The sequence below is a fragment of the Humulus lupulus genome, chromosome 7 (genome assembly GCF_963169125.1).
Source record: "Humulus lupulus chromosome 7, drHumLupu1.1, whole genome shotgun sequence".
Lineage (NCBI taxonomy): Eukaryota > Viridiplantae > Streptophyta > Magnoliopsida > Rosales > Cannabaceae > Humulus > Humulus lupulus.
Window position 1 is genome coordinate 25,895,480 of NC_084799.1, and position 21,677 is coordinate 25,917,156.

Sequence of the window (21,677 nt, forward strand, 5' to 3'; positions counted from 1 at the left end):
TCCTGCACCCGGCGGTCTGACTGCGGCACGGGAGGGCTGGCCGGAGCAGGTGGTCTGCGCGAGCTTTCCCCGGACCTCCTCCGCGAACTGCCATGAGCCCTTCTGGGTGCATTCGATGATGGGGCCGAACTTGGAGTTGAAGTTTTGACTGATCGGCTGACTTGCTGATTGGCCCTGGGAAACTCCTCAAACATAGTTTCTTGGTGATGCTGCGACATGGGCGCAGAACTCGGGGTTGAGGTTCTGACCGACCAACTGGGTCTGGGCCGACTATCCCTACGGGACTTGTGAGTCATGCTTTGCCTCTTTTCGACGTTAACGTCGGTTGCAAGAGGGGGAAGTCGGGCTAAGACCTCCTCAATTTGCTTATTTACTTTGGATAGATGACTCCTCAACTGCATGTTCTGCATTTCTACCGTCGTCAAGTAATCCGGGTTCGGATTTGGCGGTAGGGGCGCCGAACTTCCGGTGTCGTCATGGCCCATCGGTTGCTTTCCCGATCCCTGTTGGACCTCTGGGCTTGGTTCGTTGAATATGGTGGCATGGTGAGCCTCCTGCCCACCATGTTGATCCGCCTCGTTACCATGCCTCGAGCGAGTAACCACCATGATCAAGTTTTTACGATAGCACTAATCTAAACCCTCTCAATGAAAGCACCAAACTGTTGACGCGGTTTTTCGCCAACAGATAATTATACGAATAAATAGGATGGATTAGTGCTGATTGATAAACTGTAATATGAAAATGATAGTAATCTAGAATGTGGAAATTAATTGCAAGGAAAAGATGTTCACTCCTCTTTTAGGTGGTTCGGATGTTAAAATCCCCTTAGTCCACCAGTCAATATTATTGATATCTCCTTACTATTTCTTAAAAAATATTTGCTTTACAAGAAGAAGCCAACCCCTTGCACTACCTAGGGTTTCTGTATTTATAGGAGATTGATCTCTAGGTAGGTATTGGGGTCATCCCGTGATCTCTTCATCCATCATGTCATTTATGTGACACCGATGATTAATTCCTAAACCTTACAGTGAAGTGTGATCTAATCAATAGGTAAAGGTGGGTAATGGGTCGCATGGCCCAAATCAGGTGTGGGATGTCTAAACATGCACGTTTATACTGCGTATCCGAGAATTCAGGAATAGAACAGACACGTGATGTCTGGTATATGCACGTTTATATTGCATGGTTGACTTTATAAGGATTCGGGGGTGTCAGACCTCTGATGCACCACGAGCTTAACGTGGCGCTAGCTCGTGGCTTCTATTATGTCGACACAATGGCTCCACGCATGGAGCTAAATGATCCCTCAGCTCGGGCTAGTTGTTTAGGGGTCCGTAACACTTAGCTCCGGATAGACGGTTGACACGTGGCAGATCAATTTAGGCCCTTTCTAGCTTGCCAACGTGTGTGCGGATATTCAGGGCATACAATTAGAAATAAAGCTTAAGAGATATTCATATTTTTAAGAGAACTACAATCACACTCAATCAAGGTTCTTATCATTGGAATTAAAAGATATCACCAAAGTTTTTTTTTAAATAATTTTTCTTTTTCAACATAACGAATAGTAAACAACAATTAAACTCACTACCCCCAAATTTAATTTAAGTGTTGTCCTCAATGTATCAAAATATAAATATAAATTAAATTTTACAAGTGGTTAGAGTTTAGAATGATCGTACCTCATAATGGTGCATCGTCAAAAGAGCAAGAAACACTTAATAAAAAGTATAACACGAAAACAAGCACACAAAATAAACACACAAAACAAATAAAACACAAGTTACCAAGAGTAATTGCAAGCAATCAAATAACTTGGTAAATAAGATCCTCAAGGAGGAGTTCATCAATTTCATCGGTTTTTAATTCTAAAAATGGTTTTAGTTTTTGTCCATTAACTTTAAAAATATCACCATTGTTAGGATTTTCAATTTCGATAGCTCCATATAGAAAAACGACTCGAACAATATAGGGACCGGTCCACCTAGAACGTCATTTTCGTGGAAATAAATGCAAATGACTTTCTGACCTGGAGAAAAATCTTTTCTCAAAATATTTTTATCATGGTAAAATTTCATACGATCCTTATACTTTTTTGAATAGTTATATGCATCACTCCTAATTTCTTCTAGTTCATTTAGTTGAAGCTTTCTTTTCTTACTTGCCTTATCTAAAGAAAAATTTAACTACTTAATAGCCCAAAAGACTCTATATTCTAACTCAACAGGTAAGTGGCACGCCTTCCCATACATAAGTCTGTAGGGTGACATGCCAATGGACGTTTTGTACGTGGTACGATATGTCCATAATGCATTAGTGAGTCTTAAGGACCAATCTTTCCTAGTTGGATTAACAGTTTTCTCTAAAATGTGCTTAACTTCCATATTAGACACTTCAACTTGACCACTAGTTTGTGGATGATATGGTATTGAGACTTTATGTGTAATGTCATATTGTTTCATCAAATGTTCAAATGACTTATTACAAAAGTGTGTACCATTATCACTAATGATAGCACGTGGTGAACCAAAACGGGAAAATATATTTTATTTCAAAAACCGAAGCACAACTTTGTGGTCATTAGTGTGGCATGCAATAACTTCAACCCGTTTAGACACATAATCAACTTCAACAAGAATATAAAGATTACCAAAAGAGTTAGGAAATAGTCCCATAAAATCAACGCCTCAAACATCAAATATATCAATAATAAGAATAGGATTCAAAGACATCATGTTTCTTTTAGTCACACTTCCTAACTTCTGACAACGCTCACAAGCTTTACAATAAATATATGTATCACGAAAGATAGTATGCCAATAGAAATCACATTGTAAAACTTTAGGAGTTGTTTTCTTATCACTAAAATGTCATCCACATACATCTCCAAATGCCTCTAAACTTTTTTGGAACTCTTATATACTCCAAAGAAACACTTTGAACCAAAAAATATAATTTTTAGATGGCTACACCAAAAATTAACCTGCTCATGTGTTACTTTAGTGAAATCATTATTGTTTTGCACATCTTTGTGTTTAACCAAATTCACTATGTATTTAACCAATCCTAATATTAATGTAACTATCATTAGATTAACACATGAAAATATTCTCTAAACCCTTTCATGATTCAATTTACCCTTAAAACATGTTTACAGTACCCTTAACACCCCAAAACTTAGAAATCAAAATCAATCGTTTTCCCTAAAATACCCCATTCTTTGTGAAAGGCCAGTTGATCGGGTCATGCAGGGCGGTCGACTGTGTGTGCTTAAAAAAAAGCCTACGAAATAATCACAAGTTGGTCAACTGGGTAAAGAAGGTCGGTCGATCGGTGTAACCTAGTCACGACAATACTTCAAAATTGTATATATGATTAGCATGCATCATTTATTGTTGATTTTTTTAAAGTAAAGATTATATATTTATATATTCTGAAGAGCTTCAACGAATGCTCCAAAGTAAAACTTTTGGAAAATAGTGTTTGATAATTTTCAGCTCAAAGGACTCAGAGCTGGGCATTTCATTTATATAGAAAAGCAAAAGAAACAGTACACCCTCTTACATTGAGCCATCTGGCATTACACAGAAAACAATAAAACAGATTCTAACAAATTCGTACACCACTATCATTACACAGCAAATATTCCAAAGCACCAATAACAAACCGATAACAACCCAGAAAACAACAAACGAGGCTAAGAAAGTTATTCTCTGTATGGCAGAGTACTGTAGCGTGTATGAGGGAGCTAAGCAATATGTAGGTTCTTAACACCACCCCTCAAATGAAAGGGTGACATTCTCACACCGAGTTTGTCAATTAGAACCTGGAATCTTGACTGAGAAATACTTTTTGTCAAACAATCTGCAACTTGATCTGAGCTTGGAATATACTTGATTTTGAGCTCTCCTTTCAGCACCTTATCTCTCACAAAATGAATGTCAATCTCAATGTGTTTAGTCCTGGCATGGTACACAGGATTAGAGGCAAGTGCACTAGCACTAACATTGTCACACCAAGTCACTGGTTTTTCTGGCAAATGAAACTTAAATTCCTTCAGCAATGATTCAACCCAGGCAATTTCTGAAGCAACATGAGCCAAAGCTCTATACTCGGACTCAGTGCTCGATTTTGACACCACGGCCTGTTTCTTGGAGGACCATGAAATAAGAGAATCACCTAGATAAACACAATATCCAGCAATTGAGCGTCTGTCATTGGGGCAACAAGCCCAGTCGGCGTCCGAGTATCCCACAAGACTTAGTCTTTCACTATAGCCGATATGCAAGCCATGATGAAGTGTACCTTTAAGGTATCTTAGCACTCTTTTCACTCCACTCCAGTGACTAGTGGTCGGATTTTGTAAGAACTGACTTAGCTTATTTATTGAATAGGCAATGTCCGGCCGAGTATTGCATAAGTATTGTAGAGCTCCAATTGCGCTTCTATAAACTGTGGGATTTGGAAGTGGCTCACCATCATCTTTTGACAATATTCTTCCCGTGATCATAGGGGTTGGACATGGTTTGACATTTAGCATATCATATTTCTCCAGAATTTCGGTGATGAACTTTATTTGAGTCAAATAAAGGCCCGTATCATCTCGGTGAGCCTCAATACCCAGGAAGTAGTGGAGTGAGCCCAGATCTTTCAGTGAGAAAAGCTTGTTCAACTTGACAATAAACCTGTTTAATTCATCCTCATCATTGCCAGTGATTATTATATCGTCTACATAGATTAGAACAAAGACAATATTTGTCTCTGTCATGTGAAAGAAGAGGGATGTATCTGCCTTGGAGTTTCTGAAATTCCATTGTTGCAGAGTATTTTTCAATCTCTCAAACCAATCCCGGGGGGCTTGTTTCAACCCATAGAGTGAACGGTGAAGCTTGCAAACATGTTCTGGTTTCTGAGAATCTTCAAAACCTGGTGGCTGAATCATGTATACATCCTCCTTTAAATATCCATTCAAGAAGGCATTGTTAATGTCCAATTGCCTTATACTCCAATTTCGTGAAACAACAATTGTTAGGATCATTCTCATCGTTGGAGCCTTTATCACTGGGCTGTATGTCTTGCTGAAATCAAGACCTGGTCATTGATGAAATCCCTTCGCGACCAGTCTTGCTTTTAGTCTTTCCACTGTGCCATCTGCCTTCAACTTGGTTTTGTAAACCCATCTGCAACCCACTACATTGAACTCAGGTGAGAAAGGAACTAAGCTCCAAGTTTTGTTCCTCTGTAGTGCATTAATTTCTTCATTCATCGCCGCAGTCCACTCTTTTGATTGTAAGGCTTCTGCAACATTTCTTGGTTCTTCTAAAAGGGCATTCCACTTCGCTTTGCTTAAATACACCTTGGGTTTAAAAATACCCGCTTTGCCTCTTGTTATCATCGAGTGCGTAGGTAATTTTTGGACTGGTTCTGGCTGTTCAACCTCTGTTTCCACGCACTCTGCATCACTATTAGTCAAGCTAGCAAACTCAGATTGCTCATTAGGTGCGATTTCTTGATTACTAACCTCAAAATTGTCTCGATGATTAGGACTGTTGGACAGAGATGGTACTGCTTCAGGGGACGATGAACTGGCCGAGTCTTGGGTTGTATCAACTGGAAGCTGCGTTATGGCTGCTGGAGTGACCTGAGACACGGGCTGAAAAGGCAGATGAGACCAAGCATTTGTTTGAAATACAACCTCTTTTTCGGGAGCATAGTTGTTTAGAAATCCCTTCTTAAAAGGAAATTCTAATTCATTGAAGGTCACATTTCTTGAGATATAAACTCTACCTGTTGAACTCAAGCATTTATATCCCTTGTGAGAGGAACTATAACCCAAATTTACACATTTTAGAGAATGAAATTGGAACTTATGTGTTTGATAGGGTCTAATGCAGGGAAAACAGGCTGAACCAAACACCTTTAGGAAGGAGTAGTCTGGCTTTTTGTGAAATAGCATTTCGAAAGGGGATTTTAATTTCAAAAGTGGTGTTGGCAGTCTATTGATCAAATACACGGCTGTTTGGAAAGCATCTACCCAGAATTTTAAAGGCATTTCTTCTTGTGCTAAAAGTGTCAAACCCATTTCTACAATGTGCCTATGTTTTCTCTCTGCTCTTCCATTTTGGGATGATGTGTGTGGGCATGAGTGTTGAAAGTTAATTCCATTTGTCTTAACAATGTTGGTAAAGGCTTGAAATTCACCACCCCAGTCAGTCCTAAGGGTTTTAATTTTCCTCTCAAATTGATTTTCTACAAGTGCTTTAAACTGAATAAAAATTTCTAATGCTTGGTCTTTTGTTTTGAGAGGGTATATCCATGTATATCTACTGAAATCATCCAGAAAATGGATGTAATATTTAAAGTTTGTATTTGATGCAATAGGGGCTGGTCCCCATAAATCTGTATGTATAAGTTCAAGCACTTGGTTGGCTCTATTTGAGGACAGTTTGAATGGAAGAGCATGGGATTTTCCAAATTGGCAAGCATCATAAAAGTGTAGATTTTCATTCACTGGAAAGGGTATATGTGAGACTTCTAAAGCATGCTTTAAAATTTTTTTGGAAGGATGTCCTAATCTCATGTGCCAGATATCAGTTTTAGAAAACAAAGATTCATTGCGAAGAGGATGTATTACATCAGCTTTAGGAAAATTCGAAACAGTAGCATTGTTTGAGAAAACATTTTGACAACTTCAAGTATGGCTATGACTTGAGGTAGGAAACGACTTTGTTGATGTAGTGTCCAGTTGATACAGCCCATCTCTAAGAATCCCTTGGAGCAGCACCATCCTTGTTTTCTTGTCCTTCACAAAGCAACAATCAGAGTGAAACTCCACAATAACATCATTGTCAGCAGTCAATTTTGATACACTAACCAGATTTTTTGCAATCTTAGGAACATGCAACAGCTCATTAAGATTTAAACATGCATCAGTTTTTGTAGGCAAAGAGCTTGAACCAATTAGAGAGATTCCAAGTTGAGTACCATCACCCACAGTAAGTTTTTCCTTACCACCATAGTCTGACTTCTGGGTTAAGTTGTTTGCATCAGACGTGACATGGTTGTTGGCTCCAGAATCTGCATACCAAATGTCACTATCAACAACTTCGGGTGAGGCTATGAATGCCGAATGACCTCCTCCTTGTGTACTTCGGCTTGCTGTTGGTTCCTGCCCCATGTACGACTCATTGTACCTGTTGTAACAATATGCAGCTATATGCCCATATTTACCGCATACTTGACAGGTTGGTTTTGTGTTTGGAATTCTGCCTCTGCCTCGGCTTCTTTGACCACCTCCTCTGTCAGATGTATGTCCAAAGAAACCTCTGCCTCGATTAGGAGCAGCACCACCCCTGCCTCTCATGGATCCATGATTTGGCTTTGAAACAAAGTTGGCCGAGGGACCTTGAATGTGACCCACCATGCTTCCTGTCTTTGGTATTTCTCCAAGTACCTGTAGCCTCTCAAGCTTACTGTCAAAGGTGAGTAAAATATCTTGTACTTCCTGCTAGGACAACCGTGACCTCTCAATTTGAACAATAATGGGTAAATATTCAGCACCCAGACCAGAAATTACATTTGATATCAAGTGGGTTTCAGGATATGGGTCCCCAGCTAAAGCCAAACTATCAGACCACATTTTCTTTTGTCTAAGATACTCAACCATAGAGGTGTTACCTTTCCTTGTAGTTTGAATGAGTGTTCTGGTTTCATCCAACTTTGCTCTAGAATGGGCTCCATACAAGTTCTCCAAAGCACTCCACAGAGAAGCCGATGAGCTGCATCCCATCACTTCGATAGCTATAGATTCAGACATTGAGCTATAAATCCACCCCATCAGCAACTGGTCACTAACGATCCACTGTTCGTATTCTGGATTCAACCGCATTCCAAATCCAGGTTGGCCGTCAGAGGTAACTTCTGCTGGTAGAAACTCAGGCGGACAAATCCTGCTACCATTAACGAAACCGTCTAGCCGATGACCTCTTATGATTGTGGAAACCATCGTCTTCCACAGGATGTAATTGTTCCTGTCCAGTTTGAGAGAAAAAGGTTGATTGAGGGTAGTGAAAGGTTGAGTATAGTTCTGGGTTTGAAGTTGAGTTGAACCGCCATTTGTTGTAATCATGCCGCCTGCACTTGAACCTGGAACTGCTGGAATCGATGGCGGAGCATTCGCTGCTGGAGTTTGAGAATTTGCTGTCGACATGGGCAGGTCGTAACCTGACTCTAATACCAAGTAAAACTTTTGGAAAATAGTGTTTGATAATTCTCAGCTCAAAGGATTCAAAGCTGGGCATTTCATTTATATAGAAAACCAAAAGAAACAGTACACCCTCTTACATTGAGCCATCTGGCATTACACAGAAAACAATAAAACAGATTCTAACAAATTCGTACACCACTATCATTACACAACAAATATTCCAAAGCACCAATAACAAACCGATAACAACCCAGAAAACAACAAACGAGGCTAAGAAAGTTATTCTCAGTATGGCAGAGTACTGTAGCATGTATGGGGGAGCTAAGCAATATGTAGATTCTTAACATCCAAGATTAATGTGACAAATGTTAATTCATCCAAATTCAAATGCTTACCAAGCTTTAAGTAATTTTTTTCCACATTATAAAATACTGTTAGTATATTGCCCCTGCATTTTCATAACAAAATAATTGTTCACTTCAATTTCTCCATTTATCCCAAACTAATCTTAACATATCTTAGTATTAAGGTCCATGAAAATGGAACAAAGTAATTCTGCATTTACTAACTAAACCAAGAAATTTTATATATATCATGTATATACTGATTAATTTTGCTAAAATTTTACATGAAAAAAATATATTCTTAATATAAACTTTTTCTTTTTTTTAAGAAGAAGAAATTCTTAACATAAACGTGAAATTGGGTCTTTTGTCCCTTTATGAGAGCCCAATAATTTCTTCCGGCCCAACCCAAAAGATTTTAACAGCACACTCACTCCTCAGTCATCACCAACCTTTACTCATTTCACACCAGTCTCACTGACTGATCAAAGAAGGTTGAAAAGAAAGAGCTTCTTCACAAGAAAATTTTACGGAGACCCGAAATTCAATTCTCGTACGGGTTAAGGTCAGCCTCTTCTTTCAGCTCTATCTCTGTAATTATTATTATTTTTAATTTTTATTACTTTATACTAACAGTTGGGGCTACAGACTGATTCCATTTTCAACTTACCACCATAGACAATTTGTATGTGAAGTTTTGATTTTTCTTTCAGATTGATTTTTGTTTGTTTCTTTTTAAAATGTGAATCTTTTACTGTAATGACAACATGATTTGGATGTTGGGTTCTTGAGATTTTAGTATGTTTTCTCCTAGAAACAAACAAGTTTTTGTTAGTAGTCCTGTTTATGTGATGCCATGTTTAAGTAATTAGTTTTGATAGAAAGCTTAACTGATCATGGCAGAATGACGAGCTTCTGTGATTTGCCAAAGGAGATAGTGGAGAAAATCATATTATCGGTACCTGCCGATTCTCTGGTGCAGTTGAAATTTGTAAACAAGTTTTGCTATTCCCTTATCTCGGCTTTCATCAACGACCCGGAATTTGTTGCCAAGCACCTCCTCCTTACCAAAAACCAGTCCTCTGCATCCTTACTTTTCAGATTGCCTTCTCCCCATGTAGATCATCGCTTAATCACATTCCCATTGTTGACTATATTCTATGTTGATGTTAAGAACGATCATTTTATATCGGTCACAGAAGCTCTCAGTATACCACTTATTCGAAATGAAAGGTATGAGGATATGGACAAATGGGAGGAGGCTTACCACTGTGATGGGCTCATTTTGCTGATAAATAATTTTGGAACGATGGTATTATGTAATCCTGCTTTGAAAGAATCCATGATTCTCCCAGAACCAAATAATGCTATAGCTGAAGGGTCTCCTTCCGCTATGGGATTTGGACTTGATCCTGAAAACAACTATTACAAATGTGTAGCCATTTGGTGCCATGACAATTGCAAAGTAGAGGTATACACACTGGGTTCTGATTCATGGAGAGAAATCAACATGTCTGAAGACATAATGGAGACTATAATGTTTTCTCATCTATTCAATGGTTTATGTTGGAAGGGCGTTTGTTATTGGTTGGTGCATAATCCAGATGCTTTTGACTTTGACAGGGTCCTTAGTTTCAATATGAGTAATGAAGAATTCCATCTCATACATTTGCCAAATCTTGAAGATTTGACTCTTGATTATTATGGATTCCACCTTTCAGTGTGGAATGATTCAGTTGTGATGTATTTGAGCTCCGACGGGGATAACTCTCGTGAGTATCATTTATTCCCAATGGATGGTGCTGAAGCAGGTGCTTTTTCTTGGACCAAATATTTGCATGTTGGTCCACTAGAAAATGTTAGCAGTGAGTTATCATTTTGGAAGAATGATGAGATTCTAATGGAAATCTGGAAAGATGGACGTGAACAGTTGGCGTCGTGTAACATTCGTACCCAAAAGTTTAGAGATGTTGTTTGTGATCTAGATAGAATCAGATTTAATTACTGGGCTTGTTTCTATGTGAAGAGTCTGATTTCTATTAGGAGGAGGTGAAGTTTGATCCAATTAGAGATTTCAGCAGAAAGGAGGAGTCTCAAAGTTGGGGAAGCAATTGAAAAATACTATGGTTGTTACTACCGTATCTTTCATGGTCTTAGATGCTTAAACATTTGTTGTCTTGGAGAGTGATTTCAATATGTCGAAGACTTTATCTCAATATATATTAGGAACCTATATGTATGTGTGTGTGTGCGAGGAATATGATGATTCAATTATTAAGTTTACAGTGTGGTTTAGCAGCTGTGATGTGGAGTTGCGTGATTGGTAAAGCAATTATTGGTAAGGTGGTTGTTATGATGAAACCATTTATGTCAAATGATTGGCTGAGCTGTAAGGGGCTTGTACGACACTGGAGTGGCAAGGACAAGTTTGTTGAAGATTTTATTCCTTTTGCGTATGACACCAAGTTTGCACGGGAGGGTATTGTAACAGAGAGAAAAATAGAGAGAGAATTTCCTGTATGGTGAGAAAGAGCTGAGAAAAGAAAAGAAAATCAAAAACCCCTGTAAAAGTTGTGAGCTGATTTTCTTGTATTGCAGCTGTTGCCATCAGCCTCTTGCATTTGTATTCTCTGGTTTATAGTGGATTTTGCATGGTCAAGCCAGCAAGCTGGATGTAGGAAACACGTTGTCTCTGAACCAGGGTAAAAACTCTTGGTGTTCTTCACATTTCTGCACTATATTTTCTTGCTATCTTGTTTGGCTGATAACTTGGTATCCTGATGTATTGATTTGCTCCTTGTGTGGCTGTCTTGTGATGTATGAGTTATTGGTTGTTGCATAACCATATACATATATATTTATAAATATATATATATATATATATCAGTCAGCAGCTTTTTGTGTATGGAATAATTCGTTTAATCAACTTATATCTTCTAAATGAGAGGAGTCATGGGAGTTTCGATTCTGTGTGTTCTCGTTCCATTGACTCGATTAATGACGCACCTATTTTCCATTATGTATCTTATCATCGGATCATGTGAGTTTCGATCATGTGGCTTGTCTAATGAGGACCCAAACATGCGCATCACTAATTTTCTGAAGCTGTGTGCAACTTTTAAAATGAATGGGGTGAGTAACGATACCATAAGGTTGAGGCTATTCTCATTTTCACTGAGGGAAAGAGCCAAGAACTGGTTAAATTTACTACAGGCCAACTCTATTAGCACTTGGGTGGATTTAGCACAAAAATTTATCGCCAAGTTCTTTCCTCCATCGAAATCTGCAAGATTGAGGGGAGAGATTAATAATTTCTTCCAGACTGATTGGGAATCATTGTACGAAGCATGGGAGAGGTTTAAGAAATTACTGAGAAAATGTCCTCATCACGGCATTGTAAATAGGATGTTGGTTCACAATTTTTATAACGGGTTGTGCGGTACTACTCAGACCATAATTGATGACGCAACAAGAGGGGCATTTATGAGAAAAAATGCTAATGAGGCCTACAATTTATTATAGGAAATGACTATGAATAATCACCAGTGGTCTAATGAGCGAGCATCTCATACCAGAAAAGTAGCAGGGGCTAAGCAATTGCAGTAGAACTCTATCTTAGCTCAAGCAAGACAGATGCAGACGGCTTGTGAGATGTGTAGGGGCATCCTTTTGACCAATGTACAAATGTAGACCCACATAATAATATTCTCAGGTAGCTATTGGGAACTTTCAGAGGCCATACAACAACCCATTCTCTAACTCCTATAACCACGGGTGGAGAAATCATCCAAATTTCTCCTGGAGAAATAATCAAGGCCAACAACCTTAGTTCCAAAATCATTATAAGCAACTTCTGTCTCAAATGTCGCCTCAAGCATTGTCATCTCAACAGCCTAGGCGACCAGTTTCTCAAGACAAACCCAATGCAAGCTTCTCTTTTAACACTTACCAACACTTAGATTGCCCAATGAATTGTTAAAGATGCTCGTTGTTGGATAGAATATTTCTATGTTGGACCACTGGAAAATGGTAAGGATGTGCTTTCATTGTGGAAGAATTGAGATTCGAAGCTAGAAAAGATGGGCATGTACAGTTGATGTCTTGCAACATTCATACCCAGAATTTGAAAGATGTTGTTTGTAATTTAGATAGAATTAGATGGTATGATTGGTATTGTTTCTATGTAAGAAATCTTATTTCGATTAGAAGGAGTTGAAATCCATCACTTTTAAATTGGTTGGAGACTTATCCCAATGTAATGCAAGAACATATATAGTACTTCTTTGTGTTTGGTGTGAAATGATGATTGTAACTCAAGTACAAAAATTAATAATAATTGGTGACTACTTTTTAAGGCTTGTTGAGATGGAGACATTCATTATAGGCGCCTGATTCCATATCATTCAGTACGGTAGCGGAATGACTCTCGCTCCAATATTAAATTATATAAAATGAATATGCAAATCCATGTGAACTTTTTTAATCTAAAAGTTCGGCTAACAAGGTACACATTTGTGTACTATTTTGAAATTGAGTTATAGGGTATTGGCCCACTTTGTATTTTAATATACAAGATCAACTATTTATAGCCGATTTTGGTTACCGGCTGGAATTTTTTAGTATTAAAAAATTTGATTGAATATGGGATATAAATGTCTTTCCATATATAACTACTTATTTAATTTTATGTTGAATGGATTAGTATGCATGCAATGTAATAGGTAACTACACATTACTTACAAAAATTAACACAGAGACTTAATAAATTTTAAACAGTTGTTGCACTAGAATTCACATTTATTTTTTAATTTTTTGTTGTTTCTAGAACTCATGGCCTTAAACATTTATATTAATTTTTTTTACTTGAAAGATAACTATCAACTATTTGTTTAGATTTTTATAATTTTTGGAAATATATGGATAAATTATTTTCCTAATAATGAGATTTTGATTGTAAATTAATTGTTAAAAATGTAATTGTTTAATACATGATTAAAAATGACATTTTGTTTGTAAATTAATTATTTAAAAATTAAAAATCTAGTTATTTAATACATGGTTAAAAATCATATGGGAATTGGAGTTATTTTTAAAAAAAAAATAGTTTATAGTGAATGCAATATATTTATGAAACATGGAGTGCTTGAAATTTGACAAAGATATATAATAGAAATGTATTATATTAAATAATTGAGTAAGTAACACAACATCTAACAAGTTCAACAAATAGGTAGTAGCTATCTAGAACATACGATACCCAAAATTAACTAAGGCATTATACCAAGTGGTATGCTAGTATTTTACATGGATGGTAGAGACAATGAATTTGTTGAGTGAATTTAGCTACCGAACCAAAATGGTCGATCTATGGCTGACGTGACAACAATTTCATGGTCGCTTGATGTAAGGTTCAGACAGCATATGTAACGACACGAATTTGCTAATCGAGCTTAGGGCCTTGATTAGTGTGCCTAGAGGACAATAAATGATTTAATATGCTAATATGTGGATTTATGTGAATATATGATAATGATGCATGTTTAGTTGAGTTAAATGTGCATGTGGGCCCCGTCTGAATATTAGGGGTATAAATGTGATAAATGTTATATATATGCGATATGTCTGTGCAGCACGATCCGAGACAGTCCTGGTGAGCGGTTAGCCAGAAGGTCACAACAGGGTTGAGATCCCGACTCGGGGCGAGGCAAGGGGTAGTTCGGGTTTTAGATGTGTTATGGGGTTACCGGGTTAAGAAAATAAATATCTGGAGATATATTTGAGGATAGAATGTCTAGGAGGGGACGTAGGGGAAATTTACCATTTTTCCCTCAGGGACGTTTTGGTACCCCGAGCCTTGAGGTAACCACATAGACTAAGTTAAATAAAACAAAGGAAGGAAACATTTAGAAACTTAGGAAACCGACATTAGCTTTTTCTCCCAGTTGAGACAATTCTTATCTCTTTCTCTCTTTCATTCTCTAAGAAAAACTCAAGGAAAACTTTGGGAAAAATCAACTTGAAGCTAAGGGATTGCAGCTGGGGATTTAGGGGAGCTTGCAGTTTGGAGCATAGGGAGTTGGTTCAGAGGCTTAATTCAGCAAGGAATTGGGCTGAGAAAACTTAAGAGCTAAAAGCTTGAGGATTAAGGATCAAACTCAGGGACTAAGCTCTGCAAAGGTAAGCTTTAATTATAAAGATTATGTTTAGAATTTCTGCTGGTTATTGGAGATTGCATGCTAGTTAAGCTTGATCTGTTTTTGGGTATTCTAGCTAAGTTTTGGAGCAGATTTTGATGGGTTTTGATGTTGATACTGAGCTGGATGTTTGTGTTGTATATCTGGGTCTGTTAGATAAGCTTTGGGTGAGTTAGTTTGAGGAAAAATGTAGGGAAAATGATGAAAATTCTGGGTTTGGAGGTGAGGGTCGCGGCCCATGTGCGCGCGCGGCCATGGGAGGCCGAGAAGTTCATGCGCGTCGCGGCCCATGTGGGGGTCAGTGAGGTGCTAGCCTATGTTTCGAGGCTAGCCGCGGTGCTTGTGGGTAGGGTCGCGACTCTTGGTGCTAGTCTGTGTGTTTTAAGGGTGTTTAGGCTTGGGAACTCAATGGTTAAGGCTCGGGATGGATTTTATCACCCGGATTGATAGAATTCAAGGTCCCGGAGGTTAGGGTTTTGGCTCAAAGTTATTCATTGGATTAGAACTTGATGGATGGATATTGTTAATGTGTTGTGACTAGGGTTTCGACGAGGCTCAAGTTAGAGGACTGTGCTCGGGACATCGGTGCTCGGAGAGCTCGGGACTCAGGTAAGAAAACCCTCGTTCCCATAGAGCTTGTATGTAGGGCTGAGCCCAATGTGTTTGAATAGAACTGGTATGCAGGGTTGAGCCCAATGTGTTTGAACTGCGGGGCGTTGCCCTTTAACTGAATTTTCTAGAATTCTGTACTTGCTTGCTATGCTATGAATGCTATTATGTGAATGTTCGACAAGAGCCGGGAACGGTGTAGGCCGAGGACGGCAGGGGCTGGGAACGGCAAAGGGCCGGGAACGACGTTAGGCACGTTGAGTGCAAGGCCGAGTACGGCAAGGGGTCGAGAGCAGCGGTGAGCATGTGGAGTGCGAGTTGCCAGGGCGAGTCCCTAAAGGATACCTAGGATATCCTCACGGTGCGGACCGTGAACCCAGGACTTGGTAAACGCCTGGGACGGCTAGGCCGAATGTGTTTAGCCCATTGGTGGCCTGTTTATATGCTTGATATATGTGTTGCATGCATTTATCTATTTGTGGGTTTTCTTGTTGGGCTTTAGCTCACAGATGCTCTGTGGTGCAGGTGAGGGTAAGGAGAAAGCCAACCGACCATGAGTGTAGCAGGCGTGAGGTGGCGTGTACATGTTTGGCCAGCGTGGCTGCCACAGGTAGTTGATTTTGGGAGATGTTTGTAAATAAACCTAGATTTTGTCGTTTAGTCGACTTGGTTCAATTTATATGTTGTAAATGTTTCTAAACTGTCTTTTGGGATCCCAAGTGTAAAACTTTTATGATTTTCTATGGAAATTATTATTTCTAAAGTTTTTCCTCTATTTATGGCTTAATTACACTATTTGACCTAAAACCTCGATTAGCGAGTTGAAAGCACGTTTTTAAACTCACTTAGTAACGGCTCTAAGGAAGTAGGGCGTTACAGCATATGTAACGCCCTTCTACCCAGAGACTGTTACGCTGTGTATTTTAAACAGTGTTAAACTCGCTAACCAAGTCATTTGGCCATAATCGTGTAACTAAATGTGATTAACGATTTAGGGTTAAAAATTTTGGTAAAAAATACAACGTTTCACTAAAACGTTTACTGCATACATTGGGATCCCAAAATATATTTTAAAGATTTACAACTAGCCGACCTAAGAGGCGGCAAAATAGGGTTTAACCCTAGTTCCTCTTTAAACCCTTGGTCATGGTGGTCGAGCAGCCGCATATGTACACATCGTCACCTAAGCTCTCCAACTCAAGGATGATCCAACTTTCTTTTACCTTTACTTGCACCACATAGCACCCGTGGGCCGAGGCTCAGCAAGAAAACTCAAACACATGCTCATAATCAGTTAATAATACATCAAATCATAATAAGCATGTGTAGCAGTAATAACCCCATTCATGCATGCATGCAAGTACAAATAAATGATTATGGGATCCTACGCCCTGAGTAGATGACTATCAAGTTAATCTAGGGTCCTACGCCCTGAATAGATGACTTATTAAGTCAATCTGGGATCCTGCGCCCTAAATAGATGACTTATTAAGTCTCTCTGGAGTCCTACGCCCTGAATAGTTGAATGTCGAGTCAATCTGGGGCCCTGCGCCCTAAGCCATGTGACGTTCCAGTCACCTGAGCCTTTTAGCCCAGGCTTTGAGTAACTAGCCTTAGACTAGCCAAGCGCTTTAGTTTCTTCGACCAATAGGCCAGTCAAGCATTTAATTCTCATGTTGTTTAGATCTAATCATTTCAGCTTGTGTTGAATACGCTAATGCCGCTCTTGACTCGTAAGTCAATTTCATATGACCAATGCTCAGTACTATTACCGATCATGATTGATAAGTCAGAGCTTCACGACCAGTACTAAACACCATTGTCGTTTCTTAACTAATAAGTCAGTGCTTTCTCAATGAGGTAATGCAAATAGACATATATCATATGTCAAATATCCAGATATAAGACATTTAGCATGCTTAATCAATAATCGCAAGCATAATCATAATCATGTACAATTACAGAGACCCAAGCTCTGATCAATTCCATATTCAACATTCATGCCATGCCATAACTACATGTATCACATGCTTCACATGCATCTCATACTGGGTGCAGTTTTCTTACCTTTGGTCCAAGCATAGGTTACCAATAAACGACCCTCAAGCACGATCTTGTTTCCAATCCCCTAGCGACAACCTAGTCACAACCATAATATAAAATCTCATCAAAAAACGCGTAAATAAATACTTTCGGACCGAGTCCTAGCCTTCGGGACGTCGAATCCTACCCAACTAGGTAGTAGGATCGATCCCGAGCCTTTAGAGTTATGTTCCCACAACTAAAAACCAAATCTGGCCAAAAATGAACAGGCAGGTCGCGACTTGGCCCTGAGGGTCGCGACTTGCCTCCCTGACAAAGAGCCCTCTGCCTGGGCTTCAGGGTGTGGGCCACGACTTGGCCCTCTAGAGTCGCGGCACGCCCCCCAGGCAGAGCCCTCCTGGTTCTGGGTTCACCCAGGTCGCCACTTACTAGAACAAGGTCGCAACCCAACCTCAAACTCAGCCATTTCCTACGTTTTCTCCCATTTAAAATCCTCCAAAAACCTATCCAAACATATCCAAATTCCAAAAACAAAGTTCCCAAACATCCTAATTTCCCAAAACCATGAAAACCCAAGTTTCAATCAAATCAAAAACTCCTCAAAACGTAAAATCCAATTCAAGCTTAAAAGCTCTAAAACTTAAAACTTGGATTACCTCTGATTGAGTCGTTTCCCAAATAAATCATTCATCTAATAAGCTTCTAATCTTCCCTAGAATTTTTATGCCTCGATCCTTGCTTGAAACCGAGTCCTAAAACTTGAGTTTCCTTCGAAAATGTGAACGGTGTCAAAAAGGGAACGGGAGAGAGAGAGATAGAAAGAGAACGTTCTGAACGTTATTTTATATTTCTGACAGATTACTTCGAGCTTAACTAACCTCAAACAAATCCTAATGCTCGGGGTCCCAAAAGCGCCCCCGGGGTAAAATAGTCAAAATTCCCAGAATTCCCTCATGATCTCACTAACTTTCAATATATCCTCAAATAGTCATTCCTATTACCCAATATCCTGGTAATGTGCTAAATACCCAATACACCCCTTGACTCACTCCGAGTCAAGTATGGGTCCCGATATGACTTTCCCACTAGCTTGCTCCCTAGGATCGTCTCGTGCCGAGTAACCCAAACATATCCATATAATAATGAAGTACCACACACATATCACATATATGCCAAATATACCCATAACGGGCCAAATTAAGAAAATTGTCCAATTAAACAGAAATGGGCCCACATGCATATTTAATACACCTAAACATGCATATCAGGTCATATTATAATATTACTCACATAATCACATAATAATACCCATAAATATCATATAATCACATAATTCCATAATTTTTCATCCTGGCCCCCTAATCAAGGTCCTAAGCCTTATTAGGAAATTTGGGACGTTACAACTATCCCCTCCTTATAGAAATTTTGTCCTCAAAATTTTACTTGAGTAGCCCGGAATATCAATCCCGCATATCTGATTCTAGTTTCCAGGTCGCTCCCCCTCAACCTTACTGTTTCTGTATAATACCTTAACCAAAGGTACAACTTTGTTTCTCAGAACCTTGTTCTTTCTGTCTCATATTTGGACTGGTTATTCCTTACAGGATAACTTAGCCTCTAATCTCAGATCCTCATAACTCAACTCATGAGTCTCATCTAACACATGTTTCCTCAACATGGAAATATGAAATACACTGTATATGCCCGGTAGTTCCAAAGGTAAGGCTAATCCATAGGCAACCTGACCGATCCTATCCAGGATTTCCAATGGTCCTACTAATCTAGGGCTCAACTTGCCCTTTTCTCCTCACGCCTTTCCATGGTGAGACTGTAAGGAAGATACAGTCATCCACTTGGAACTCCACATTCCTTCACTTCAAATTAACATAACTTTTCAGTCTATTATAAGAAGCGAGCATCCGAGCTCTAATCTTTTCAATAGCCTCAATGATCCTCTAAACTACCTCAGGATCCAAATATAACATCTCACCTATCTCATCCAAGTGAACGAACGATAAACATTTCCTACCATACAACATCTCATAAGGTGTCCTTCCAATAACTAGATAACTCCATCTGATTTACCATCAATCTGAGGATAATAAATTGTACTAAACTCCAACTGTATACTCATCGCCTTCTGCAATCTTCCCCTAGACTTGGAAGTAAAAGCAGGATCCTCATCTAATAAGATAGACCTCGAATTCCATGAAGGCATATTATCTCTCTCACATAGAGATCTGTATACTGGTCAACTGTATTACTCGTCCTTACTGATAAAAGTGAGTTGACTTTGTATACTTGAATGGAAGTTCAAGTATCGGTAGTAATCGATATCCTCTCACGTCTCAAAATATTTTTCAATGGCACCTTCTCCTCCTTATATAACTTCAATACATCTCTAGCAACAGTCATTCAAGAAGGGATCTCAAACCTAGGTTGGAGTGTTTTCACAAATCTTTTGAACCCTTCACCATCAACATGTCTAAATGACAACTCATCCAACACAATATATTATGGGAGGGTTACCCTACAAGCTTCTTTGTTATAAGCTATCGCTACTAAGCTTGTTTCCGCCTCTTTCCCTCCCTTTACATGGTGAAAGCTTAAAGTCTTTTTTTTCTGCTCATCAATCTTAAACGGACTTAGCTCGCATACTTTCTTAAAATGGTTCCATAAATGACTAGTCTCATGTTTTCTAGTGTCACACAAGAAGTCAGACCCACAATAATTACATATACACTTGGGGGGAGGAGACTCTTCGTTAGGATCTGTCGAGGGTGAAGAAGGATCTTCCTTAGTAAAATGATCCCAAACAGATGCCCTTTTCCCTTTGTTTTCCCAATACTAGCACTAGGGATGGGAGGTCTAACCCTCTTTCTAGCCCTAGTTTTTCTACCATTTTCATTAGGAGTAGGAGGAGTAGGGTTTTTAGTCTGAGTGAGAGGTGGTTGATCTTGATCATCTATCAGGGGAAGAGTTTCATCTACCTCATCAATATCCATTACCTAAAACAACATATTTAAGAAGAAACTAATCAACAGAGTAGCACACAAGCCTATAATCTACTACAACAGAGTAGCACACAAACCTATAATCCACTACAACAGAGCAGCACACACAAACCTAATCTCCACTACAACAGGGAGCACACATTCATACAAGCTTATATATTTATATTATAATCCAATATAACAAAGATAATAGATTTACCTCAAGTTTCAAAGTGGAAACACTGACTTTACTTTATACCAGTATGATTTCGCTCCAATTTGTAAGTAAAAAAAATTATCAATTTATGATAAAATCGATTGAAACCACATTTTAGTCTAAGCAAAACACACAACAATAAAATAAATCGATTTATGATAAATTGAAAATGTATGAAAAGTAATTATCCATAATAAGTAATAGTAATCATATTACAATTAACTATCATAATAAGTTCATAACTGATTAAATTTAATTATAATATATAGTATAATATATATAAACTTATATATTATATAATAACTTATTAAATTTAACAATAGTATAATATATAGTATAATATATATAAATTTATATATTATATAATATATAATTATATATTAATAAACAGAGAAAAGGAAAACAAAAAACTCACTCACTGTCACTAACGAAGGGGTCGTCGGGGTCGAGGACGGGGACTCGTGGCTGAGACCTGAGAGGGGTCGGGGACTCGTGGCTGTCGGCGAGGTTGGGGCGAAGCCAACTGGCTCGCTGACGGGTTGTGGAGTCTGAGAGTCGAGACTCGAGAGGGGTCGGGGGAGGAGGGTTTGGGCGAGGGAGGGCTTGCGTGTGGTGGTGGTCGGTCGGTGGGCTTCAGCTGTGGAAGTGCGGCGGCAGTCTCGGGGGGCAGGCAGGCCGAGAGAGAGAGAAATGGGAGGATCTCAGGGGTTTACACTTAGGGTTCAACTTCAACAAAAGAAAAAACAGTGTAAAAAAAGTTTTTAAAAAATATCAGTTTTTAATTTTTTGGGTTTCGGGTCTGAACCCGAACCCGAGTTTAACAATTTTCAAAACCCGAACCCGACAGAAGTCGAGTCGGGTTCGGGTCAAATTTAACCCGAATCCGACAAGTTTTCCCAAAAAACAGGTTTTCGAGTTGCGGGTCAGGTGAGTTTGCAGGTTTTTTTGGTAAAATGTTCACCCTTAGTGAGAAATGGTTTGATAGAGAAAATTTATTAATGAGAGGGTCACTACGGTGACAATTTTACAAAAAGACCTACTTTTGTAATGGCTAATAATTTTGTC

The 21,677-nt window shown here is 38.8% G+C and overlaps 1 protein-coding gene, 1 long non-coding RNA gene and 1 other non-coding gene across 3 annotated transcripts in view; 1 reads left to right on the forward strand and 2 right to left on the reverse strand.

Annotated features, from left to right (window-relative positions):
- Window positions 1–21,341, reverse strand: part of LOC133789511 (uncharacterized) — a 35,905-nt gene extending 14,564 nt beyond the window's left edge. Inside the window, exons 1-2 of the long non-coding RNA XR_009873589.1 lie at window positions 21,032–21,341; window positions 17,427–17,498 (exon numbers count right to left, since the gene is read on the reverse strand). This is a non-coding gene — a long non-coding RNA (uncharacterized LOC133789511). The remainder of the gene's footprint in view (window positions 1–17,426; window positions 17,499–21,031) is intronic.
- Window positions 9,014–11,307, forward strand: LOC133790999 (putative F-box/LRR-repeat/kelch-repeat protein At1g11620). The gene is made up of 2 exons (XM_062228876.1): window positions 9,014–9,121; window positions 9,460–11,307. Exon 2 carries the CDS (start codon window positions 9,461–9,463, stop codon window positions 10,607–10,609), a length of 1,149 nt encoding a protein of 382 aa, XP_062084860.1. The 5' UTR covers window positions 9,014–9,121; window position 9,460; the 3' UTR covers window positions 10,610–11,307.
- On the reverse strand, window positions 11,845–11,951 carry LOC133793167 (small nucleolar RNA R71). Its single transcript, XR_009874625.1, has one exon. It is a non-coding gene; the product is annotated as a small nucleolar RNA R71 (small nucleolar RNA).
- Window positions 21,342–21,677: the final 336 nt, after the last annotated feature.

Bases quoted from the DNA above. Each gene is read 5' to 3' on its own strand.
- LOC133790999 (XM_062228876.1), top strand. From the start codon at position 9,461: ATGACGAGCTTCTGTGATTTGCCAAAGGAGATAGTGGAGAAAATCATA.